This window comes from Phaethon aethereus (genome assembly GCF_964289735.1).
Source record: "Phaethon aethereus genome assembly, chromosome: 9".
NCBI lineage: Eukaryota > Metazoa > Chordata > Aves > Phaethontiformes > Phaethontidae > Phaethon > Phaethon aethereus.
In genome coordinates, this window is record NC_138585.1 from 10,690,678 (window position 1) to 10,717,493 (window position 26,816).

Sequence of the window (26,816 nt, forward strand, 5' to 3'; positions counted from 1 at the left end):
GGGAGAGAAGGAAATTCTTTATTAAAACAGACCTTGGTAGGAGACTTATTTTATCTGAATCAAAGGAAGTTTTTATTTTTTTATATATATATATGTTAAGGAGTTTAAATTGCAGATGATAGAGCAAAGCACCTGTGAGCATTGTTAGTCCAAGATAGTTATCCTGACCCAGTGAAAGCAAGATGACCTGCCTTTTCTCCTGTGTAATAATTACGTGATTGGAAGTGCCTGCAGGATGAAAGTAACTTTCTCTTGTTATCCACTGCTCTCTTTAGTTATGATAGCCATTTATGCTAAGCATGTATACTGTTAAATATAAGAATAAAGAACTGTTGAACCTTTAAACCTCCTGCTTGTATCTAGAACATGGAACTTAATAGGTGTACAGTGCCTGACAATTGCATAGCAAATTTGAGTGGAACTTGAACCAATGGCTTGAAAAACAGTTTAGGTAGAGCTGCCTTTTCTGTTGCGATGTGGTGGGGATGGGTGTTGCAGTTCATTTTCACTTCTCATCCTGCAACTGGTGAGTTGTAACAACTTTTCTTTAGCACTGAATGACTAAGTGTGAATCACGCTTCAGCAGAACAGCTGGCTAACAGAAATACTCATGTTCATGTGCTGTAGCTTCTTGGAGAAGTGAGCAGACAATCATTTTATGGTTTTATTATAAGCTACTAATTGTTTCCTACATATGAACAAACCAAGATTGGTAATTTCCTATTTGTTACCAGATTTCAGAGGGCAAGGAAATATTAACAATTCTCAGCTTTCAGTTGTAGAACTGTTTCTAAAGGAATATCATGCTTTCTAAAGGGTCTAAATCTTTCTGATAAAAGCTTTAAAATATCGGGTGTGCAGGGTCAAACCTCCCACTTTCCAGCATTTTGAGAAAACTAGAGCTTAGGTCAGAGTGGCCTTGATCCTGGAAAGCAGCCCTAAAGTATCTGCATGTGTAAACGCATGTGTTTCCCTGCGCGGGGCCAGGGATATTACAGGTACGTGTATATTGCAGGATGTCTGCTGGGGGAACCGAGGTAATTGTTTTGCTGCTGTTCAGAGCTGAGACTTCTGATTGTATTTAAAATGCATCATTCATTACTTTTTCACTGCTATGTGTATTTACATACCTAAATCCAGAATGAGCAGTTAGCTTACAAAATTGTATTTTTGAACTGGATTATGGAAGCAAAATGAGTAGGACAGAGTAAATGATCCGGGATGCATTTAATTTGGATGGCACTCTAGTGATAAAACACTTCTTCAGGCAGGATGCTCAAAACCTCAGTTTCTGCACATCATCATCACGAAGCATACATTGTATATGCACAGATACAACTTACCTATGTATGACCAAAAGTTCTATAGCACATTTATTGCATGTATTTCACTTTTTACATGCATCTTCAATATTTAAGCACAATAAAATTAAAACATTTGGAAATACTAGTTTGCTTTAGAGTCTTTAAAATACAGTATGCAGAATCTAAAAAACTACAGTTGCAACTGCCTCAGAGTATCCACTTCTAATACAGATTCCTTTAGGTCCCATCAGAATTTAACTGTTTTCTGCCTCTGAGAGATTAATCTCCACTTTACTGAAAACACCTCTGTCTTCATCATGCTGTAAGAAACTGTGAGAAAGAGCATCCATCCACAGTAGGAGTGGTATTTGTAATCAGTGCATGGGAGACCAAATTCTGAAGACGACCTTGCTTTTTCGTGTGGTGAAGTTTTGTTTTACCAAGCTGAACATGATGTAGGTTTGGGGCTTTAGTGCTTTATTCCAGTTCTCTCTTTAAACTACTAGGGAGTAACGCACAGTGGTTTTTGTTTGGCAGCTAGCTCTCTACAGGAGAGTTCATTAGTGTGGTGCCCTACTACCTAGGTTTCTTTAGAGATCAGTTAGAATTTTGTCTTGCATCTTTTGCATTTCTGCTTCACTGCATCTGTGGAAAACATTAAAATACATGGAATTTCAAATACTACGATGCTCAAGCCTGTCACCTTTTGAGAAGCAGTCAAGCGCTGCATGGTCAAGCACAAGGTGAGATATGCTGTGTGGTGGTGTTAGATGCTGAAGGCTGTCCACATGATATTGAGGAACCATGTTCGTTTAATACATTCATTCTAGGATGATAAATATGGAGTTGTTTTTTACTTTACACTTAAAAATATCACCTCTAATTGAACTTCCAGTACCTTCTGGAACATCTGGATGAAGTGACTAGAAAAGGGGAAAGCTGTTAAGTATGAATATGGAGCAGTAGCTGTTTGAATGCTGATGGTGATTTTTCCTTCACCTGGCTAGTTTTCCAGATGGCTAAGGTGGGCAGAATTTCAACAGCTGTTTTTGTTGTTTGGTTGGTTTAAAATACTGATTTCTGAAATAGGATCCAGTCATGAAATAGATCCCCAGTTTGATGAAGCAATTGCTTCCCCTGCTGGAAGGTTTTTACCAGAGGCATTGTCGGAAATTTTTTATCGTTTCAGAGTGAAGGCAGATGGGCTCTGTCCTTGCCTGACTGCTCCTCTTCATGGCTGGCTTTGGAGAGAGAGAGCCTTTTTCTTGCAGACAGCTGTTCCCCATTACAAATCTTCCCCTTGGTTTTGAATGCTGTGGGTTTTTTCCTTTCTTGCCCAGACGGTTCTAATGCATGTAAAGCATTAGAACAGAAGTCGTCATATTTGCAGCCTCCTTCTATGAATGGCAAACTGAATTAAATTAAAAGATATTTAAGGATTGCCTGTAAGACCTGAAAAGGCCGGGCTTCAGTCTGGGACAGTGTGTGTGACGTTATTTAGTGGTCCATGTGGAACAACAGAAGAAAAGTTGTCTGGATGGATATGGTTTTATTTCCTGAATTTGGACCATGCTAATAGAGAATTGCTGAGGGTTGCTCTTGTGGTCTTGCATGCTGTGCTAAGAGCTGCACAGTCACTGTAGACTGGCAGGCAGCTGTGTACTGGGAGCAGAAGGCATGATGCAGATCAAGTTTAGTTTTTCCTCCAGTGTGCTTTGAAACTTTGGGGGGCTCTTTTTTCAAACAAGCTAACAAAAGCTTGGGTTGATAGATAAAAGGGTTCTTAAATTAGCCTTAGACACAAGGGAAAAAAAAAAAATGTATGCACCGTAAGAATTCTGGGTTTTGACTGTTTTGATACTTTGGTTGTTTCTCTGGTGCTTATGAACCAGCCAAAGTAGGAGAGTTGTTTGGTGAGTTTACCCTGGAAGAATTCCTGTGACAGTTTTGCTTAAAGTTGTTGCACATCATAATGCAATTCTGGGAATGAGTCTGTAAGCAGTTTGCTGATCTGAGAAATCCAAGGTCAGGAGGAGGTGGGGGTGCTCCACAGCAGAACAGGCACACCCCTGAAGTGACCAGAGCCCTTGCAGGACCCCTGCCAGGGCAGGTACACCCTTGGAAGGACTGCAGCCCATGGAGGACCAATGTCGGAGCACAGGAAAAGAGCGAGAAGGAAGGTTCAACACAGAGAAACCTCTTTGTACCTGGACCCCCCAGCAGCTTCACGCCACCCCTTGCCTCACTGAGGGCACTGAGTATAACCTGCGGTGTAACAAGGGGGTGGAGAAGAGTCTGGAGTGAAGCTGAGCCTGGCAAAGTGGGAGGAAAGCTGTGCTAAGGTTTGTCTCCTTTTTTCCCAAATCCTGAATCAGTAATTAAGTATTTATGCTAATTGGCAATAAATTCCCTGAGTTGAGGCTGTTTAGCCCACAACAGTATGTGGTGAGTGATTTCCCTGCCTGTATTTTGACCCATGAGTTTTCTTACTCCTTTTTCTCCTGTTTTCTCTCCTGCCCTGCTTGGGGTGAGGGAAGCGGCTGGGGAGGTGCATGGCTGCCAGCCAGGGCCAGCGCACCGCAGGGGTTCAGCAGCTCCCAGGTGTGTGATGCTGCTGGTATGATGGCACGTGACAAGCAGGGGACTTGGAGCAGCAGGTCTGGCCCATGGCAGGCGCTCTTCTCAGTGGGAAACTGCGCGTTTGGGTCTGCTTGCAGGCCCTGGCCAAAGACCTTCTGTTTGGAGTTTAAGTCTTTTCTGCTATCTCATTCCAATAACCTGTTTTCAGCATGTGAGTTGTGGACTTCAAATACAGAAATTCTACTGTACACAAATGAATTTAAAGTGTACTTTAAAAGTACATTTCCACAATATGCCACCATTGTGATAAAATGAGTGATAGCCATTTTTGCTATCTAGTTCTGGCTAGATAGTTTTGCTGTAGTTTCTCACTTTTGACATCCTCTGCATACACCAAAAGATGAAACTCAGTTCAAAAGACATTTCCGGTATTAGGCCTGTGTATCACTTTCCTTTTCCTATGAAAAATAGCAAATGAAGCAAAAATGGACGCATTGCTTAACAGCAGGTCAGGGCTTGGGCTATGCAGCGTTTTCCTTCCACTATTATCTTCCAGAGATCCTGATGGGGAGAGATGTGAAGCAGAGAGAAGAATCTGACAGCCGCCCTGAGGATTTGCCATGAGTTGAAGCTGGGCATCTTCCCTGCTTCCTAGGCATGCAGACGCCATGGCTTGCTCGGGTGATGGGCGAGCAAGTCTCCTCATGGTAAGTCACGGCTTCTGAATTTAATTCCAGGGTGGTTTGCCTCAAACAGCTCCAGTGCCAATGACCTCGGAGTGTAGCCAGCATAATTTTCCATGTTGCTGTTAGTATCCTGCCTGCTGTTTAGGACTAAATTCACTTCTTTACTGGGCCTGCACAAGAGCCAAAGCTCTTGAATGCAATAGTAGGGGTAATTTGGACTATAAGGACATTGCCTTTAGGAGAGTGTTAACTCTCATGAACAGTTTCAGCTATTCCTTTTTAACATAATTGCATAATTAGGGCCCATATGAATAATTTGCCAGTTATTTTCTGCTTATAGTCACTGGACACATGACTGTGGAATTAAAGCATATGCTGCTTTATACTTTTGTCTGTCTTATTTGCTTGATAATATTAAGCAGTTTATCTGCAATTTCCTTTTGAATTAGTACAGTATTTCTGACAAATGCCTCATGGAGTCAGCTATGCATGAAACAGGAATTTACACACCTATTAGATATTCCAACCTATCAGTGGTATCTTAAATACATCTCCTATATAGTATGTTCTTATAGAGCATAGTTAAATCTAACTGGCACAGGTGCGAAAACTTTATGTCAAAATAGCAGGAAAACATGACTGCTTTACATGATGTTTCTAAATCAAACAAGAGCAAGATGATAAAGTGCCATGAAACCATTTATTTAGATTATCAGGTTTTTTCTGTTAATTCTCTCAGATATTTTTAAGATTATTCTGTGTACTTATTCAAGTTAGATGAACACAGATGCAATTCCAAAATCCCATTTTATTCCGTGTTTCTTGTTTTTGTCTTATTGTGGCAAAACTTGCAGTAATGTAGTGTATAAAGATTTCTTTAGTATTCACCTAAGTGCAGTTAGTACCAAGAGCCATACTGTAAATATTTCCAGCAGAGCAACTGCCCTTCTGAGAACTTCTAACCCAAAAAGAGGCTGTAAATGAGTAATGAGGAGCTGGTGAGTACTCTGAGGAGAAGCTCATGAGACCTTCATGTGGAATTACCGAAATCCATGGAGGAAATGGGGATATCACCTGAGGAAGTGGGGTATTTGTCTGCTACTGTGAACATAAGCTGAAGCTACTATCCCATTGTAGTTCTACTTGGGGCCTTTTTGGAAATACAATTTGCACACCTTAAGGAATAGGTGACTAAGGCATGGTCCTCCCCTTTCTTCTCCTAGGAGTAAGCTCCAAAGCTACTCAGAACCTTGGAGAGTCATGATGTCAGTTTTTATTTCAAACCGGAAAGCCAGTCTCGCCTGCGTGTGGGATGTGGTCTGAAGCAGGAGGGGATTAAATTCTTTCGTACATACAGTTCAACAGTAGGGATTGGCGCTGCCTCAGAAGAGCGTGTGGCATGCCAGGTCTGAAGCATGCAACTGGGATCGCTGAGGAAGGAAGTGAGATGTGCCCTGTCTCACTGGGCCCCTACCAAGAGGGAAATGTTCCCTGAAACAGGAGGGGACTGGGATGTGCCCCAAGAGGGCTCTTGGCCCTTTCGCAGGTGAAAGAGCAGGAGAGCTTAGTTGACCATGTAGGTACAGCAGATCAGCGAGGTTTGGTTGGTTTTGTCAGAAGGCAGCTGCACAGTCTGATGTACTTACACTTGAATGGACATACCCTCTGACTACTTTATATTCCTCTGGCTGAGACTGGAGTGTTTGTCTTTCCTCCTCTTTGGGTTTGTGTATTCAACGTTTAAAATGGCTGATCAACCTGTTGTACTCATGATGGCTTCAGAGGGAGTTTCCTTTGAATTAGGACTCTTGGATGTGGATCTCGGTTTCCTTGACAATCCTTTTGCTGGGGGCATGTCTTTTTAGTGAACACAAATTGAAATTAAAAAGTGCTGGAAAAAACATTTTATTTTAGTCTAGTAAAATGCAGCTTATTTAAGTGGTAAAAGGAGCATTTGTGGCCCTTTTGCACATGATGAATTCTCCATTTGCAATCTGTTTTCACTAGTTTCACCATAATTCAAATATGTGTCTAATAGTTCTGGGTTTATAGCTGAATGAAGGAGATATAGTTGTGTCTAACTTTTGAAAAAGTTGATTAGTGCTTTAGCTTATAAACATTTTAACAATCAATGCTTTAAAGAATAAAAAGCATCTCTAGAGCTCTGATTCCGTAAGGATCTTAAAGGTGATGGTTCTTGGTGGTGTATTTACAAAAAAAAAGCAAAAAATGAACAGAAGTTATTAGCCTCAAGTTTAGACAACTGTCCTAACGCTCCTTATATTCATCACTCGGGTTCACTCATTTTATCACTATGCTATTTCTTTCAATTAATATTAGAAACTGCTTTGTTTATTCAGCTACTTTTATTGGAGCTTAATAATTTAACTGCTCTTAGAAATTAATTGCAAATATAAATATAGCTTTTTAAGGATTCATTATCTCAGCTAAGTTTATTATCTTGTTGCTTTGCAATTTTTTGTTGCTTATGAAAGCCCAATTACCAGTTCTTTCGCAGTTTGGTTCAGTACTGCAACGGTAAAAGACTTTGATCTTTGTTTTTATTATGAGGTTTTTAACAATTACATTTTCCCCTTCCTTCAGAAACAGCATGTGCAAGGTTCTTTAGCTTGGGGAATTCAGCTATAGGGCTTTTAAGACATTTGGATGTTTGCACATCTGTAAGGATAAATATTTAGAATATGCCACATAAATGCACATACTCTTCCTTGTTGTAAAGGCCACTTCTAACAGGAAATCCATTGTCTTGTACAACATCTGTGGTTTTCTCGGTATTCCTGACTCGATGCAACCCTCCAACCTCCCCTTGTTACCTGTATACTATGGCAGGGGACTCCCATGTGACCGTTTTTTTTTTTTTTTTTTTTTTGAATTTAGTTGTTTACACTAGATTTTACTACCTGTAGATGTGTGTACATGGGTGGATAAGGCTCAACAGATCCTTCATCTTTGAGTCTTATACATCCATTCAAACAGAAAGAACAGTGCTGCACACTTTCAAATACAAATATTAAATACTGTTTACAACTTTAGCATGTTGTTCATCCTTATGCAAGTCTCACTCTAGCTGTTTTCGCTTGTTAGCCATGCCTCAGGCATACCTGGCATCTACTGATTTTTTTCCTCTGCTCTTGCCCTTCCTTAAGAGTTCCTGACAGGGGGGCTGATGCAAACTGCAATTCGGGCATCACCGTTGTTAGCCAGAAACTGTATTCGTTGGCAAAAAACTGACACGTTCCCCGTTGACCCTGGCATTCGATGAATGGTGCTGATCTGAAGTCTTCCAGGCAACTTCCTGGTGACATAAGGGACTGTCCACCACCCTGATCACCAGATCCAGTGTGCTGGAAAGAACGGGGAAAGAACTTGATAACTGTGCGTGGAAAAAATAGGTAAATTACGTTAATCTGTCCTTTTCTGACTTTATTTGCTTTTAACTGCACTATTTTTGGTGATCTTAAGTTGGAGTAAGCTTCCTTTGCTGGAGAAAATCTTAATTTGCTCTGCAAGGAGTTCATCTCAAAAGTCTAGAGTCACTTATTTTTCTGGTATTTATCAAACTGAAGGAAAAAAGTAATCCAAGTGGATTCTACACAATGCTGTTCTCTAAACTAGGGCAAATGTAACTAGAGGATGGCATTAAAAAAATCTGGATCTCTAATTCTGAAAAGTGTGTCTTTGTACTTGAAAAATCCCATTGTTTATTGAAGACAAGCAAGCAAAATCTCTGTAAATTTAAGAAATGTATAGCTTAAGGCTATGACTTCAGTATATACAGCTACAGCCAGGTTCTGCAATTTGGAACTAACCCTTGTCTCGTTTCTTTTTGTGAATTTTCCTTCTTAATGCTTGCTACATATTGGATAGTTTGCTTTTCAGAGCTAAAAATCTTTGAACCTTTAGAACAGAAGAGCTGTATGAAAGAAACAGATGATCATGTGTGCAGACTCTTACCATCAGGAAAGAATATCCGATCCAAAGACTTCTCCAGTTCACGGGGCAGGGAGGAATTGACTGATCTTGGCTGTGAACTGCTACCGCTTGGGCTGGGGCCTCGCATACAGCACATCTGCTTATATATGGCTGTATTTCTTCTTCAGAGAGCGGCGTCATTGGTAAAGGAGCCGCACTTGACAACCAGTAAGACTTATCATTTCGACTGGCATAGTAACAAACTTGGTTGATATTACAGTAAGCAAAGGGCATGGTATTAAACACAGGAAGACAAGATCCTGCCAGACCTGAAAATAATAACAAATTATGAAAATTACACCACTTCTTTCTCGGTAAGTTGAAATAGTATTCTGGCCAATGATGCTGCAAAACTATATATCCTAACAGCAGTTATGTAATTCACAGATCTTAATCCTGCCAGGCTCTTTACCAAAATGGCTAGTTATATTGAAAACAAAAACTCTTTTTAACAATAAGTATCCCCCTCTGACTAATAATATTTGTGTCACAATCCAGTATTTAAACATGATGTAGTTTGTCACCATGTGAAACAGTTATGGTAACAAATTTCTTAGCTGTGCCAACGCTGAAAAATAAATTAGGCAAGAGGTGGCGGCTGGTTTCAAAGGAGATTAGCTATTTACAAACTCATTAGGAGCAGTGAGAAACCAAATGCCGATGCTGATAGAAAGAAAATTTTTGTGAAGTATGACAAGCCGTTGCTACCAGTGCATTAAGCTGAAATCTCAGCAGCTGTTCTATTGCCTTCCAGAAAGGTTTCACAGACTCTCAAAGTGAAATAAAAGGATTGAGGGGTTTTGTAGAGCCAATCCTGAGAACTTTTCATCAGGCAGACATCAGTGGGACTTAAGAAGGGACTAGTGTGTACTTCGGCATACTTCAGAGATTAAATTCTTCTCCTAGAACTGAATTTAGAACAGTTTCATGATGACCTATTTAGTTAACAATAATAATGACTGCGTATAGAATCATAGAATGGTTTGGGTTGGAAGGGACCTTTAAAAGCCATCTAGTCCAACCCCCCTGCAGTGAGCAGGGACATCTTCAACTAGATCAGGTTGCTCAGAGCCCTGTCCAACCTGACCTGGGATGTTTCCAGGGATGGGGCATCTACCACCTCTCTGGGCAACCTGTGCCAGGTTCTCCCTTGAACTTTGGGCATGATGTATTATTTCTGTAATGCCCCAAAACCCTAGAGCCTTCTTTAAAGACACGTTGACATTTCTATACAGAAGCAAGTTTTGTTTATCACTGATAATATTCCATTCCAGTAATAATAAAGGATCTGGAGTAGCCTAAGTAAGGAAAATGCCTGCAAAAGATCACACTGGTCACGGGAAAACAAGAATTTTATTCTTTGAATCTTATTTTCACTGCTGTTTTAAGGCATTCTGTTAACAACTGGGTCTCTTGGGGAATGCCAAATAGTGAAAACACTTCAAAACTACACTGCTGTACTAAAAGTATCTCTTTTTAGTACTCTTTTAAACACTTGTTTTTTGTGCAGCTTATTAGGTCCTTGATCTTTCCTCCTAGGAGATTGTCTGCCTCTTGTATAACAAGATGACAAGAATTTAGGAAAGTTCTTCTATGCAAATTGCAGCCAATCAGTTTCTCAGGCTACAAGTTAGGTTGCTTATTTAGACAGCTAACTTTAGTCAGAACTGTAGAAGACTTAGAAGAAATGACCCAAGACACCAAAAGGAGCTGTCTTTTGGAGGAATTTGTCTCTGTCTTTTCCAAAAAGTATTAGCTTCTGACTCTGGAAAGCACACAATTCTGCTGTACACATGATGCAGAATTTTACTTGTAAAGCTTCTTTATACTATCCAACCGGAACCATCTAACTTAACCAGCTTTTTCTCCCAAGCTGCCTCTACACTAAAAAGGAGAGGATCCTCCAGGAAGTTATTTGCGTGGCCAAATACGATTCCCGATCTAGGAAGATCTCTCCAGTGAGTTCAAAGACAGCCCTAAATGACTAGTCGGGATGAGTGAAACAAACCACTCATCTCTCCAACTTATATTCAAAATTACTTAGAGGTAGAAATACTTTTTTTGTTCAACTGCATAGCAGCAGAAAGCCCTTTCTAACTGGGTCACATAACAGGGCATAACCAAGTTCATTATGATCAGTGTAAATTAGTTTTCAGCCTGTAGAAAATAAGTAATTGATGATTCTATATTGTGCTTCACTTGACTTGTCTTTCATCCTATAGATTCCACCATACTAGACCTTAACTAGAGCACAATTATGTACTACGATACATACCAAGATCCTGATTATGAGCTTTCTCTTGTCCTTCCAGGTAGAGCAGACTATAGCCAGTCCATAATTTTGGCATCCCCTGTGGACAGAGTGGTTCTCTGTCTGACTGACTGTGAAGAACAAGCAAGAATCCACTTGCAGATCTAATATGGGGGCCTGGTGGTCCTGGGATACCAGTCTGGCCAGGTGGACCTGACACATAGGAGAAAAGGTAAAAGGAATTAACTTGCATAGATACAAAGCTAGTGTGAACTTTTATCTTTTACTGTATTTAAGTGTTCAGTACGGGGTTCCTGACTGAATATAATACGGCTTCAGCGGCTGTCATGTGCAATGAAGACACCAGTAGACTCATGTTATCCTTCTTACGGGATAGAACTGGACTAGCTTGCCACTGCATGCTTGACAGTTGGATCTTCTATTGTGCCTCTGTCCTGTGCTGTATGGATTAAGACATGAACTGAAGTGGACAATGATTTCCCAGACTTACTCACTAGGATGACTTGTCTGGACTGAAACTGAATCTCTGCAGTAACAGTTGATGTCCTTTCCTCACAGAGGCATTAAGCCATTAATTTATTAAACAGCACACGCAGTTAAAATACAATTTTAATTACTCAGAGAGTTGCACCATTAGTCCCGACTCTGAAATGCATGCCTACTGATACATGGTGTTTTAAGCATGTGTGGCTAATTGCCTTTCTGGTTAATATGGATGCTGAGAAAATTTTCTTCCAATAGGTCTTTTTATGTGTTATGCAATCATTCACAAATGTTGCTGTCACTGCTTGAACTGACAGGGGAAAGAAGTGTTGTGGTATCTCAGGCTAGAGTCGGATGTATCCATGGGTGAATTGGGGGAGTAGAAAAAGTCTATACATCAACTCGCACATCTCTCCCCCAAAAGCCATGTTCCATTCTTACCTTGCGGCCCAGTGTATCCTTGCTCTCCTACATTCCCTTGGTCACCTGGTGGTCCAGGTGCCCCTGGTAATCCATCTTGACCTCGCAGGCCACATGACCCTTCTTCACCTTTTCTTCCTAGATAAATACAAAGTGTATGCTTTCCCTTCATACGGCTGCAGTTAAAGGTTTTACATTGTCCAAACGTGCACAGCATGCAAAGGGCCAGTCAGCAGAACTGACACCACCAAGAAATGACACTTCAGGTCCTTCTGCTGGGAATTCTCTTTACAACTTCCTCTCCTTGTGACCACAGTAGTAGCTCAGAGGCACAACTTTAGAAACGTCAACTGCTGATAAGGTTTTATGTCCTTTCTACAGAACTTGTGGGATTTACAGATGAAATCAAACCACTAACAAACACTATCATGACAAGCCTGTGGCAAAATTGCCATCAGTATCTGTACCACGTAATGAGTTACAACTCATCCTAGGGCAGGACAACTCATCCTACAGCAAAGTCTTTAAACGTGTAATGAACTTCCTGTGAAGTAACGCATGCGTTAGAGCACTTACAGAACAGGGAGGCACTGCGGTACTGCGCTACATCCCCCACCCAGCGGGGAAGGGTAAAGACGCTTTTGGCTCCTGATGGCCTCACCTTTTGATATTGCTCATATGTACATGCATTTTTATACGTCAGTAGATAACGAGGTGCGGCCATGACAGTAAAAGATACGTCTCACTATCTGTGCCCTGTATACGATGGCCCCGTTCACTGGCTGCTTTAAACATCTGAATTGAAAGAAGTTACACTTGTCAGATGTTATTGCACTCAGCAGTGTTGTTCTTTTGCTAAAAAAGTCTTCAGATGTGTATGCCTCTCTAGCAGCACAGTTGTTTCTCACTAATGGTGTGTGTTTCATTCCTTGCAAATTTTGCTATTTAACCTGCAGACTAAGTAATTCAAAGTTGTCTCACAACATTCAAAATTTCCTCATGCTACTTTTTACTAGATTCATTAAGAAACTCTAAACCAGTCAAAACAATTTATCAGCTTTTCAATGTTGGTTGCATAGTTACTTTGCCAAAGCTCAAGTGTGCTGAAGTTTTAGTAATATGCATCGGTTTTGCCAATAAAACCTCCAGTTTGCCTTCCAAGCCGGGAGAAAATTGGAATTCTGCTATCTTAATGAAAGGAAACGCATTACTAAGTGTTTCTTTCACAAAACCAGTGTGAGTGTGTATCATAGTGTCATCTGTTTTTACAGAAATTGTTTTAATGCTGTATATAATGGAAACACACAATTCAACCCCAGAAACACCTTTTAGTTGGCAAATCAATTAAGATGAGTAAAACTAGTTGTCATTCCCCTCATGGAAGCGAGGGATATGTTACCGCAGGGAATCTCCTGGGAGAAAATCATGGATTTGCTTTCTGGAGACACTGGATGTCCAGTGCAACCACCACAACAAACTTCGGTTTCCCAAGTAGGAAACATCTAAAACTACATGAGGGATTCCACTATCTAAACTGAGGACACCACATTTAGACACAACCAACACAGACAAGCTATGCTGTGTTTCTGTGAAGGTGGCTGTGTGTTGGAATGATCAATACCAGCATCACCCTTGTTTTCTTTTTGTCTGTCAGAAGAATGTTTCAGTCTTTCATCACTTCTTTTTAAGATCTCCTTGGCCAGTTTTCTTGTGGTAACTTTTTCATGTTCGAACAGATAAAAAGCACTATTGTAGCTGCCTCTGACTTCAGCGTCCTTTTAGGACTTTGGTTAGCAAAGCTTTGTCATTTGTTATAGCTAAATTTTAAAGCATTAGTATTTTTAACATCCTCCAAATATAACCTGTCTAAACAATAGGAGTGGTTTGAGGCATTGCTTTTTCATTTGTTGGTAAAAAGGAAAAATACCATTTGAGGAATTCTTTTCTCAACAGTGCATGATGCTTTTGCCCTCCATGGCCTAGGAAAAAGGCGTGCAGTGCAGGCAGGCTCAAGTAGCCTGGTTCAGCTATATTGATCTATCCTCCTCAGCATTAACCAGCCCACTACGTCTTTCTGGAGAGTGTTAGTAAGTGTTTAAGGGGAAGAGACAGGGTAAAACACAGAGAAGTCACAGTGACACTCTAACTCTTTCCAGTTTGTTGTCTAAATGGCTAAAATAGACATCCAAGCTTTCAAAACACAAGCTCACCTTGGGGGCCGGGGTGGCCTATTGGTCCTGGCAATCCTACAGAGCCATCGTCTCCTCTTTGTCCTGCTTCCCCAGGAGGCCCTGGGATTGCAGGGCATGAATCATCTATTTTTCCTGGTTCACCAGGGTCACCTGGAATGTGTAATAGGAAAGTAAATTAGACAGAAGATTGGTTAATAGCTCCCATGTGAAAAATCAATGTAACTGTTAGCTGGTTTTGGTATTCAAGTGTATCTTTCAAGTATTTTAAAATTTTGAATTATGGAGTCTCACTGCTTTTGATTTTACTTAGTCTTTTAGCACAGCATTTAAGAGCATCGCAAGCATGTGTTGGCAAGTGTATGCTAGCTTGTATGTTACAAATATTTTGTGTACAGTTTCTGTCTTGATGTGCCCCAAACTGATTTGAGTTAAAGCCTAAAGTCTGCCCAACTTGAGCACAAAGACCTGAGCATATATGAAGATTTACAGTACTTTGCCTATTCTGTGGCTGCAAAACCATCAATAAGCAGGCTAAAGAAGCTAACCCACAATGCGCATTTAAAGTAATTGGAATACTAAAAAATAAAGAGTGGCCACATTTTATGAATTGAAAGCTACTGGCTATTTGCATTTTGGAACAAAATCAGAATCGCATCAATTTAGTCAGATTGAGAGTTCAGTGTTCATAGTAATCCAGTGTTAGGATTCAAGCTTTCGCTAAGTTTTTGCTTAGAAAGCATCTTGTGTGACAACCAGAAAACCAAAATTATAATTTGAAACAAAAGTATTTTACATGTCTAATTGACATCATAGCATGAGACTTCTAAATATAGCTTTATCATGATATTGGTCTGCTTGGAAGTGCTAGCTATTTATGTGAAAAATCTATTAGAACTATGTTGTTGTAGCAGTATCTACTGTTCCTAGCAGCCCAGCCAAGAACACCTAATAAGAGTGGAATGTATCTTTACAGAAAGAAGCCCACTTGAAAAGAACAATAATCAGTAGTCATGAACTTACCTATGAAACCTGAAGGATTTGAAAAATGGAAAGCAGATTGCAGCCATTGTGGTGCAGGTGGAAACAAGTTTCAGGCATGTAAATTAGAGTAAAGCATGGAATGAGAACTGAAATCACTTACATGGGGTGACATTAGAAATAAATACATAGTTCAGAAATTTTTAAACAACTCAAATGAGAAATCAATAAAGTTGTTCTTTTTCTGATATTGTTTAAATTGTCTGTATGCAAGTAAACATTAGTAAGATTATGTACAAATAGGAAGATCACAACTACAATTCAGTGACAATGAGCAACAGGTTCATAAGTACCTGTGGGACCTTTGGGACCAGGTTTTCCATGAAAACCTTGGTCTCCTGGTTGTCCTACAGCACCAGGTGGACCCTGTGGGCCATGGATTCCCATAGGACCTGGAAAGAAAACAGTTGTGCAGTTACATGTAGTTGTATTCTGAGATGGTGAACATGTAAATAAGATGAAGTCTTGGCTGCTTGAGTGAGAAAAAATGCTTGGGACAGCCCAACTCTGTTGTCTCCCAGAAAGAAACGCACATTTTACTTTTCTCTCCCTGGTCTTGCACTGAATTAAATTCGTTACTTTTCTTTTTGTAGAGCTCGAAAGGGATTTGTGTAGATAGGAATTCTCTACAATGTGGAAAAAGCAGGGTATCTGGATGTCCAGATCCCTGTTTTCAAACTAGAGAATCTGTTGAAAGCCCAAAGCTATTGATATGGGGCAGATGTGAGATTCCCTGTTAGTTCAAAGACATCTGCATCTTCCATAGTTTCTCAAGACCCTGACAGAGAGGTGAAGTTTTGCTTTATCTGGCAGACTCAGAAGTTTTACTGCCTCATTCTCAGGTTGGTAGGGGAGTTGGTAGGGGAGTTCCAGCAAGTTGTTGGAAGTGGTACACATGAATCTGGCTCTACTCTGACATTCTGCCCCAGACCTATCTTATCTATAGGTAACAGGGCAGAGCTATGAAACATCCAGCCTACTGCTTCTGTCTGTCTCAGTCTCCAATGGCAATCCCCTGTGCAGAAGGCTCAGTTGCATAGGGCTGGGCATAAGTGCACGTGCTAGTTAAAAACGTCTCAGATCATACCCTTTGGGCCTCCTCTTCCTTGGTTCCCTGGAAGACCTCTGGCTCCTTGTTGCCCTCGCTGCCCAGGATTACCTGGTGCCCCTCGAAGACCGGTATCGCCTGGATCTCCTCGCACAAAGATGGTGTCTCCAGGAGGACCAGGATTCCCAGGCTGACCTACAGTAAAAGAACTTTATTCTTAACATCTGCACGAAGCATAAACATCTAAAAATAGCCATGTTCTATTGGTTTTTGGTTTTGTTTGTGTTTTTTTTTTCTCCCAGGACATAGGACAACCCTTGCATGTCTTTGGAAATATTACCATTAGCCTTTGTCCAAGGCATTGTAGGGAAAACAATAATAGGAATAGCTCCAAAAACTATGTAGATTTGTGCAAGCAAAGGTGGCAAGTTAATGTTACATACGTTGAGACACTGTTTCTCTATATTACAGTGTTGCTTACCCTTCCAATCTCCATGCCCTATTTCCAAATAGGAAGTAAGTCTGTGCACTGGGTGAGGAAGGGTTCAGGTAATACTTAATGTAAGGGGTCAGAACAACTTGAAAGAGCTCCATTTGAGGACCAGAATCTATAGGAATTGACTGGATTCCTTGGCAATCCCTGCTTGTAACAGAAGTGAGGTCTACATAAATGCTTACAAAAGAGTTGCCAGCTTTAGCTTCCCTAAGGCTGGATTTGGATTGGAAAGCTTTTTGTGGCTTGACCGACAACACTAGGCCTCTGGACAATGTGTTTTATCCTTCTTGCTAGGAAGACAGGCCAATAATTTTATTTCTGTTTGCTTCTGTGGAAATTGAGATATTTTGTAGCAGCAGGACTTGTACAGAATTACCCTACTCAGAAAACTGAATCTGGAGAAAGTATTTTATCTTTGCTCTGGTGATCTCTCCACTGTTCACTTCTCTGTGCGTTCACTGAGGTGTTAATTGGTTTCTTTGTTCCCTACACACTTTGTACATTGTTCCACAGACAGCAACCCAGTGATTCCCCTAGCCTCAGGGGCCTTTTCCATGATCAAATTTGGTATTTTTGGTTTTAATACCTCTGGTGCCATCTAAACCAGGTGGTCCTTGATCACCCGGAGGACCAGGAGAAGCACTATCAGGAGATCTTCCCATAGGTCCAGTGGGTCCAACAGGTCCTCTTCTACCTAAGGGATCACATTTAAAAAAAAAAAAAAAAATCTGAGGTTGTTTAGATTACAGAAATAAGTTGCTAACTAAAAGAACGCTGACGTGAGGTCATGGAGGTAATGTATGCTCTCACTTCTATACTGAACATACCAGTGATTAGGCTAATGAAGACATCTTGTAGAATCAAAAATATGTGTTATCTTTTAAAATTTTTAATTCTTTCCATAAAACCTACTTAAACTGAAGAATGCATCATCACACGTTGGCATATTGCCACAAATAGCCACCTTCTCCTGAATTCTAACAATGGGAGAAATGGTTAAAATGTAGGATGAGTGGGGACTGAAATCATTCTGCCTGGGACAGGATAAGTATTCACAAATTACTCTTAGCAAAAGTGATTTCAGCTGTTTCCTAAAAACCTCAGTGAATAAGATGACCTTACTAGCCTTAAATGCATTTTTTTTCCTAATCTGTAATCTGTTTTTTTTGAAAATAAGGCATTAGTGCTCTTACATGTGACAGGCAGGAATAGTTACAGGTTATCCTCTGCATAACACTTTTGAAGAGTCGCAGCTTGTTAGCACATGTTGCATGTTGCACTCTGCCTTCTCTTTTCTACAAAAAAATCTAGTTTCTTCAGTCTTGTTTTCAACCCCATCCTTCCATTCATCTCTAGTGAGTTCTCCCTAATTTGTCAAAGCTGGGTGCAGTGTACCATGGGAGGCCTTGCCCATCCCATGTCAAGCAGTGTTAAGACATTTTAGCATGAAACTTATCTTTTTTCCTCAACAGCACCATTCTGTTGACTCCCCCAGTTCACTGAACTAGTAACTGAATTGAGAAAAATGACTATGTCTCCATCTTAGAATAATTCACCTCAGCAGAGTTCACATCTGCTATTTTTCTTCTGTGTGATATGTGACTCTCCGGCAAGATTTGGTAGAGTAAAGCTACTGTAAGTTCTAATCACAGAATTGCTGAGGCTTGAATGGGCCTCGGGAGACTCTCTAGTCCAACCCCCTCCTCAAAGCAAGGTCAGCTACAACATGTTGCCTAGGACTCTGTCCAGCTGGCTTTTGAGTATCTCCAAGGAGGAACACTTCATAACTTCTCTGGGCAACCTGTACCCGTATTCAGTTACCCTCACAGGAAAACCAAACTTTTCCTTATATTTAGAATTTCCCATATGTCAGTTTGTGCCTATCGCCTCTTGTCCTCTCACTGGATACCACTATAAAGAATCTGTCTCCAGGTCCTTCCCATCAAGTACTTATACACACTGGTAAAATCCCCCAGGGCCTTCTCTTCTGGAGCCCGAGCACTTCCCACTCACCCAGCCTCTTCTCATATGACAGATCTCTTAACCTTCCTAGTGGCCCTTCCTCAAACACTTGCTTTTTCTTACTTCTGTGCAATTCCTGTATCACCAAGGCTCTTAAATAATCATAGCAATCTTGTGATACAGTTCCATCTTGCATTTACATCAGAATAACTGGTAAGATTTACTATATGACTACCAGATCTCCTGTACTCAGTCTCTTCAGGAATTTCTTCCCAAGAGGCAACTCCACCTAGCAGTTCCCTGAATCTGTCCAAGTCCATCATTTTCTATTCACGTTCTTTCCTCTCCTGTAACATAATGAACAAGAAATACTGGGGTCTCTATCTACACAGGAAGCATCAACATGTTATTGCAACAGAAATGTTTTTAGGTAGGGAATCTTCTGGGTATGTATTAATGTTCATACTAACCAGGGGAAGAGCCTGTATGAACTTCGTTTCAACTCAGCGTGGCACCACTAAGGAGAAAACCCATTCTTACCTGGGAATCCTGGGAATCCCTGTTCTCCAGGGGGGCCTGGAATAGAAATACCAGGCCATCCAGGTTCACCTCTGTCTCCTTTTGGTCCAAGTTCTCCTGAGTATCCTGGGGGCCCTGTTTCACTTTGACCTTTACAGGAATACAATTATGTACATAAGCTTACAGTGAGTACAAATACAGATGTGCAGAATAGAAATATCAGCTGCAGATGTTCGTCCTTGCAAGGGTTGCTAGTGCTATTTTTCTGGTTCTCTCTTGGAAGCTGGAGTTTTGTTGAATCTGGCCCTAATTCATCTCTTTCAAAGAAAGTAATCTCTTTGCTTTAATGCTCTTCTTCAGGGGTTATTTTATATGGTGTCATTATTGTCTGTAGGTTGAAATGTTGACATTTGTTAGTTTATCTTTTACATATAAAAAAACCTGGAGACTTGGCTCTACTTTGAATCATCTGCACTGAACATCTTCATTTTATAAACAGCCTTGAAAGGTTCCAACAAAACTGAGTAATGAAGTTTTAATGTTTTCCCCACAAATAACTGCAGGTGTGTCATTAGGCACACTTTAGATTCTGTTTGAAAGTTTAGTCTAAGCGTTAATGATATCTTCTGGGCAAGGCAAATATCAAAATAACGTGCATCAGTCCTTGCACATTCAGTCATTTAAGAGACTTTCTGTTCCACATAGCTATTTCCCTTCTTTACCTGGAGCTCCTGCAGAACCTTTTTGACCTTTTAGTCCATCCAAGCCGTCCAATCCGGGCAGTCCAGGAAGACCTGAGAGGTATTACAGGCATGACGGGGTGCCACAATAGTCCTTCAAAGTCACAATTAAAAATAGTGCCTTTTTTTTCTGACAACGCATTCTGGCTCAAGACAGGGTGTTTGTAGAATTTGATTCTTATTGGCAACTGAAGATGAGATCACATTGCACCTGAGTGCTGTCTTTTTGGCAAGGAAAGTGTGAAAAATATGAAAATAGCAATCATAATACAGTTTCATATCAAAGCAATCAGAAAACATAACTTTTAATCCTTTAGGCAATATTTATACTGCAGCAGGAAGCTCAGTATGGGTTAATTTACTCTCTAGTGAACCTTGTGTCTCTGGCTAGACTACTACTGCTACATGTGACTAACTAGTCCAAAGTTAGCTGTATTATCACTACTAGGTGACTGGGATGCAGACACTACCTAAAGTCACTGTAAAGCTGGAACTTCTTTACAGCTTCTGTTTGAAATGTAAGTGCATTTTAATCTAGCTGCACTAGAGAGAAGCTAAACTTTCACCTGGCGGCTTTTCTCTGCTCCTGCAGATTTCACACAGCAAACTATGCTTTTTTGCATCGTGCTACTACAAAAATTCTTTAAACTGAACAGCACAGTCTTTGAAGACAGTGAATCTGTAATTAAGACCTATGCTGACATGTAATAGCATACAGCAGCTTTGTCACTAGTGATGTCACAGTCACAGGCTGAGTATTCATGGTAATCAGATATAACTTTTGCTTTATAATATGTGCTTTTTGAAAATTGTTAAAACACAATAAGTAAAAATATAAATGGCATTTTTTATCCTTTTTTTTTTTAGTTTTTAAATGAGATTGTGTTTGTTGTTTGCCGTGGAGAGTATAAATATATCATGTCATTAGCACTTTATAGTTTCCTAAGTTGTACAGATGAAGGCGTACACTTATTAAACGCAGACGGCAGCCTATCACCTGGTGATAAGAACAGATCTGGCAAAACTGATGGGTCATTTGGTAACAGGTTTCAAGAAGGCTTCAGACAGAGGAATAGATTTGGGATGCTTCTTGCTCCAGAGAGGGAGAGATTTGAGTGGTCACTGATCATCAAGAGAAGTTGAACACCACTGTCAGTGCCTATTCCTGTCTTTTTTCCACCATAGCTGCTTATCTCTGCCCAACTTCCTCTCCCGCTCGTTCCTCTCCCTGCTGTGTAGGATTCCCAGTCAGGTTGCAGTGAATGTTTTTTCCCCAAGTCTGAATTGTCTTTCTGTCTGTCTCCTTTTCCCTGTCTGGCTACTTCCTGGCATAGAAGACGTAGGTTCTCCGATTCAGTTCCCGTGCTTGATCCCAGCATGTCCTGCAGCACACGAATCTGCTATATATCCAAAGCATGAATCATGGGAGAATTTATTGCTCTATTTAAGGGCATATGAATGGTGTGTTGGGTTTTTTTTTAAGTTTATAAGCTGGTCAAATTTGGCAGGGACAAACTGCTGTAGGAACAGCAACACAAATGCCCTTCATCAAATGCTTCGCCTTTTAAAAGTCCCTAGTTCAAAGATGGGTCATCTGAGAAAGAGAACTCTAGTGCCCTCTTATTTTTCTTAACGGACACACCAAAAATAATAATCCCACATCTTTGTTCTCAGAAACTGTTGAATCGTTTTAGTTAAAATTTAACAATGGAATGAAAAGAAGGCGGGGGGGGCGCGCGGGAAATCCAGCCTGTAGCAAACACTGGTCTGTAAAGATTTTAAATAGAGAAGATTGATTGAAAACCTACAAGACATTGATATATACTCTCTATGTAATCCACTTTACCATATGGGATACTAGTAATCCAACCTGTAATATCTTCTGTGCCGTTAATTAACCGCTCTTTAACTTTTAATGACATTCTAAGTTTCAGTCCTGCTTTCCATAGCCTGCTTGTGCTTTGGGGATGTTCCCATTTTCAAATTTATGTAAGAGTTGCATGCCAATTTGGGGAATTTAACAGTGGTATTTTAAAATGATTATGAACTCCTAACAATTTTTGGCACCCAGGTCACCATTTAAAAATTTTTGATCTTTAGCTCATTCAGTCAAGATTGGCTTGATTTACTTGCTTTCCAGGGAATTTCTGACACATTTGCCAACAATCCATTGTAATATCAGCACTTCTAATTCTAGATTTTTGGGTTGCTATAGTCCCATATTTCTAGGTACAGCTGAATTGGCTGACCTATGTATGAACCACTGTTTCTGTATTTTACAGCCCAATTCAGCTTCTACTCACAAGTAATCCTGCTGATGTTCTTAATATTACTTGCTTCATCAAGGATTACTCATACAAGTAAGACTTGCCAGACTGAGCCCTTAACTAGTAAAACTATCTCTGTAATAAAGAAAAAGTGATTATGCTTCGGTAGATGCTGTTTAACTATTTTTTTTTAATCTAGAAGTTCTTCAGGCACAAGACATTTCATGTAAATGAGAAGCAATTAAACTAAGAAGGCCATGTACTTAGCTATGAACAGTCAATTAACCGTTTCACTTCCAAGGCTAGCAACAATATTTCTTGAAAATAGCGTTAAGTTCTATATTCTCCAATTGAATTGGAATACAAATTCCATTCAGTTTTTGTTACTGGGTATAATTTCAGAGGTGTTAACCTTCTTTTCAACTATCCTGGCAATATACAGAATCCTCAGGCTTAGCAGGCAACTTGGTCTCTAATGAATTTCCATTTGGAACTGAACTTCTCCCTCTGCAGCATGTGTGTTAATTTGTTAGGTTTCCTGTGCAGGGCTTGCGATAACCTCTGTACAATATAGAAGTGTCTTGCACTTGTGAGAAGGAAAGAGTCCATCTGCTACTAGGAAGTTTTCAGCAGAAGAATGCCTTTTTTTTTTTTCCCCACCCCTCTCAATTTAGATGTCCCTGTCACTGAAGATGCAAATATTGTTTGCAACAATGAAATGTTCTCTTGCAGATTATGCACCAGCAAGGAATCTGTCATGGCAGTTTAAATCAGCACCACTTGCTTTACTGCAAGCGATCATAAATGGTTTTCATTTTTCATTTGAATTTTTAGTAGCTTATAAGAAACAATCTCAATTCTTCCTTAGGCTGAATTTGAACAAGTGAATCTGTTGTCCCCTCTAACCATTTATCACAGCCCCGAGTGTTACTTTACTGTGATTTCTCTATATGGGTCACTAATATTATTCTTCCTGTCCAGGAACTGGTTATGAAGCACACTATAACAGAGAGAGGATACAAAGTACATAGCTGGTTACTTTTCTTTATAAATGTAACTTATAATTTCAATGTATTATTCTGAGTATAGTAAATGTTAACAATGTTCTTCAACAAAAACAACCGTATAGATGAACTGTTGTTCAATCTAAACATAACAATCCTTGTGAGATGTGTAAATTAGGATTTGGGGAAAACATTTCTGTATTAAATCCACCAAAAATCAGATTTGGGAGAAAAGAGAACAACAGAAACCAACCTGAGTTATCACAATTTTAAAACCACTTTGTAAGACAAAACTGTCCATAGCGGTCTGCTGGATTTGTAGAGTAACAGTGGCACTCCCTGGTGAAACGGTAGAACACAGCATCATTGAAGTGACAGTGAAACATCTGAATTGCTACAAGCTCCTTTTCCTTTCCTTAACTTCTGCCATCAGTTACATCAGCTGAGCCAGAATCTGCTTCTACTTTCTTCCTTACTCATTTTAGGTTGTAGCCAACTTTCTGAGGTAGCATTTATGATACTTTTCAAAGGTGATGGGAACTGGCTTAATTCTTCTAGCAGTTTAAGAGAATACACAATCAAAATCATGCTCACAGTTAGGCCTCTTCCATTTTCACTACTAAAAGGGTATTTTATGTCTGGTGCTGTTACATTACCAGTAGAACTGCACTGTATACTGTTTACCTTTTCTGCCCTGGGATCCAGCTAATCCTTGCAATCCTGGAGGTCCCAAAATTCCATGTTTCCCTTTTTCTCCAGGTTCTCCTGGCAATCCCTGAGGGCCTACAGCTCCTGAGTGTGGGGGAAAAAAAAAAAAATCTGTCAATATGCAAATCTGTTAAACTGTTGATTTTCTTTTTCATGCTATGCAGCACACTGAGTTAGAAGTACCTGAAAGTGTATGGGAATGTATGAAGAATTGATGGATCTTGCTCTCTGAGACTCTGAGCAGACTATTGCTGCTGTCTATAGGTACTGAAATAGCTTTCAATACATGCTTTCATGTGATCTCTGATTTCTCTAGCCTCCTGCACAGACGTGCTGCCTCAGCTGCACCTTACTGTTCCATATCTGTTTTGAGCTGTTACGTGGCACTATATTTCAAACTTTTGTCATTACCTGGAAATCCGGGTATTCCTGGGTATCCAGGGTCACCCTTGGATCCTGGTCTTCCAGGATGCCCTTGGATACCTGGTGAACCCTTCTCTCCTGGGAATCCACAGAGTCCTTAAAGAGAAAAAATAATCTAGCATTTATTTGTTTAAAGTTGCCCATTCTTCACCTCATAATAAGTTTAAAAATATAAAAGTACAGTAAGGGGTTTCTTGACTAGAAAGGATTTTATGCAAATGCTTCAGATCCTTGCATCTATTTATTAAGCAAAGGATTATACTGATCTCTCTGGTGATAGCCGAAAGAGCAGAAATGGCTAGCAAGGTATAGCCAAGCCAGGCTTTATTAGGGAAAGTATAGGTATGTTTGTCAGTGCTGTACTAGACAACAGGAGACTCTACCTCCTGTGTGCATGCTAGCCATAGTGCATGTTGTGATGCCTCTCCAATCTCTGGATTTATAACTATAGAAAATACCCCTCAATATGCACAGGAAGTGGAGCTCCCTCTCTGCGAACAAAACTTGGAGAAAGTAAGTTCTTACATTCAATTTTTTCTTCTATCAGAGGTACCTGGTAATCCTGGATCTCCGGGAGGCCCTTTCTGACCATGTAGACCAAGCAGAGGAGTTGGGTCACCTCTCTTGCCTGTTGAGGTACAATGACTTTCATTTCATACAAGTATCCTTTTCATCCACAAAACCAAAGCTGGACAATTTTGTAAGATCAGATAATTTACTCATAGATATTAACAGCTATAAAACGGACTGAGAGAACACAGAATGAAAAATGCTTTGGCACATGCAAATTATCTGCCAGATCATCTTGTCTTGAAATACTAAGTCAGTTTGTGTTAACCAAAAATTATGTGTAGTATGTGTAAACCAAAAATTATAGGAACTTCCCAATACTGACAGCATATACTGAAAATGAAAGATATCACTTAAATTCCCTAACACTATTAAACAAAGAGAGTTCCTTACATAGGTTTGTGAGGATGTGCAAAATCAATACAGTGTGAGTCTATTTACTCAGTACAGACCTTTTAGGGACTAGCTGGAGACTTTAAGCCAGCACACTTTCTTCTTTACATCTGTGCTGAAATTCCTGTTTATCACAGAATCATTAATTCTAAGCAATTTTGCCTTACAATGTCTTTATAAACGTCTGACCTCTCCTACCTATTCATGCTGTCTCTAGCTTCATTGTCTGATTTTGCTGTGAAGAGTTAGGAGGAAATATCAAGTTCAACTGTTGCTAGAAATCCTCCGCCATGACACTCCCCACCTTTACTGGCTGTTTCCTGCTTTAGTTTTAAGGATAACTTTTCCATTAAATTTGCTTTCAATACATTTCATAAAAGTTCTCTTTATATTGAGTATTGTTCTTTACTTTTTTTTGGTGGGAGTATATTCCCTGGTTGAGAAGGTCTTGCATTTTTTAAGAAATGGAAAATGTAACTGAGTAAATAATTTCTCCTGTTCCCTTAATGTGTTTTTCCAGGCAATAATTTAATTTTGTATTTATTAGTAATGAAATCTGTTCCAAGGAAATTTGGAATATGATGGATGACACCATTTTGTAACTCTTTGAAATGCTTTTTAAAATCTAAATACTATAGATAAATTTTTTCAGAGTAATCTCTACCTATGCAAGAAACAACATGCAAGACTTTCTTTTCACTCAATTTTGCGTGCAAGGTTATGAAATCTGCCTGATTTATTACGCTACACTTTCAGAAGTTCCCAGAATTCAAAAATCATATCCAGAAAAGCACTAGAAAATAAGTCATATAAAAGAAATTATAGTGTTGTAATATTTTTAAAATTCTACATATTTCTATAATATGCCATAATACCATAAATGGTTGCATTTTCTCTTATTTGATTTGACAAATTTTACAGATCCATCAGAGTGGATTTCTACATGCATTTGACGGAATTTTTAAAATCTATAAAATTTGACACAAATTCATCTTCTCAATTTGTAAGACCTACATTACAAGGAACAAGACAAATTTTGCCTTCAGGTAAGTCAGACTTGTTTCTAATGACAATCATGTTTTAATTATTTTCACTTCTGTCATGTTTTCCCTTTTCTAGTGAATACTCGCCGTCTATCAGAGCATATCCATCCTAGTAATATTGCTCTTTTCAAGAGCACATCTGTATAAACTCATTACCTTTAGATCCTTTTGGGCCAGTCAGTCCTGGATTTCCAGGGATTCCCGATAAGCCAGCATCACCCTGATTTTTTTAAAAATGAAATAAAAATGTTTGACATACGATATGTGCGGCAGGAATGATCTGTAAGAGCATTCGGTTCTCGTACACTGGTAAATGGACCAGCAATAAGAATAGCGAAATGGTATCTTAAGCTCAACAGACAAGCACGCTGTCTTTGTTGCGTGTCTAATACTGACCACTAACACTTCCAAGAAAGTGTAGATTAGACTTACTAATAATTTTGAATTTGTGCTTTTATAGTTTATGCTAACTCTTGGCTCAAACAGCTTAAATTCCCCACAAGTGGCTTGAGTAATTTGATTTAAAAGGTACCATAAAAATGTACCAAATATTGTTGTATGTTACCCAAAATTTACTGTAAACATTAACCAGAAATATGTTATGGTGTAACAGTAAAAATGTAAAGATTTCTCTATTTTTCCTTTTGAATAATGACCTATAATCAGCAAAACAGA

General features: G+C 39.7%; 1 protein-coding gene across 1 annotated transcript in view; it reads right to left on the bottom strand.

Annotated features, from left to right (window-relative positions):
* Positions 1-7,195: 7,195 nt before the first annotated feature.
* Positions 7,196-26,816, bottom strand: part of COL4A4 (collagen type IV alpha 4 chain) — a 70,516-nt gene continuing 50,895 nt past the window's right edge. The window contains exons 33-46 of the mRNA XM_082003362.1: positions 26,298-26,361; positions 24,689-24,763; positions 24,124-24,231; positions 23,689-23,796; positions 19,716-19,787; positions 19,015-19,143; positions 17,099-17,206; positions 16,056-16,211; positions 15,262-15,360; positions 13,949-14,080; positions 11,760-11,876; positions 10,839-11,027; positions 8,546-8,832; positions 7,196-7,935 (exon numbers count right to left, since the gene is read on the bottom strand). Coding sequence (XP_081859488.1) covers positions 7,672-7,935; positions 8,546-8,832; positions 10,839-11,027; positions 11,760-11,876; positions 13,949-14,080; positions 15,262-15,360; positions 16,056-16,211; positions 17,099-17,206; positions 19,015-19,143; positions 19,716-19,787; positions 23,689-23,796; positions 24,124-24,231; positions 24,689-24,763; positions 26,298-26,361 — 1,908 coding nt within the window. The 3' untranslated portion in view covers positions 7,196-7,671. The remainder of the gene's footprint in view (positions 7,936-8,545; positions 8,833-10,838; positions 11,028-11,759; positions 11,877-13,948; positions 14,081-15,261; positions 15,361-16,055; positions 16,212-17,098; positions 17,207-19,014; positions 19,144-19,715; positions 19,788-23,688; positions 23,797-24,123; positions 24,232-24,688; positions 24,764-26,297; positions 26,362-26,816) is intronic.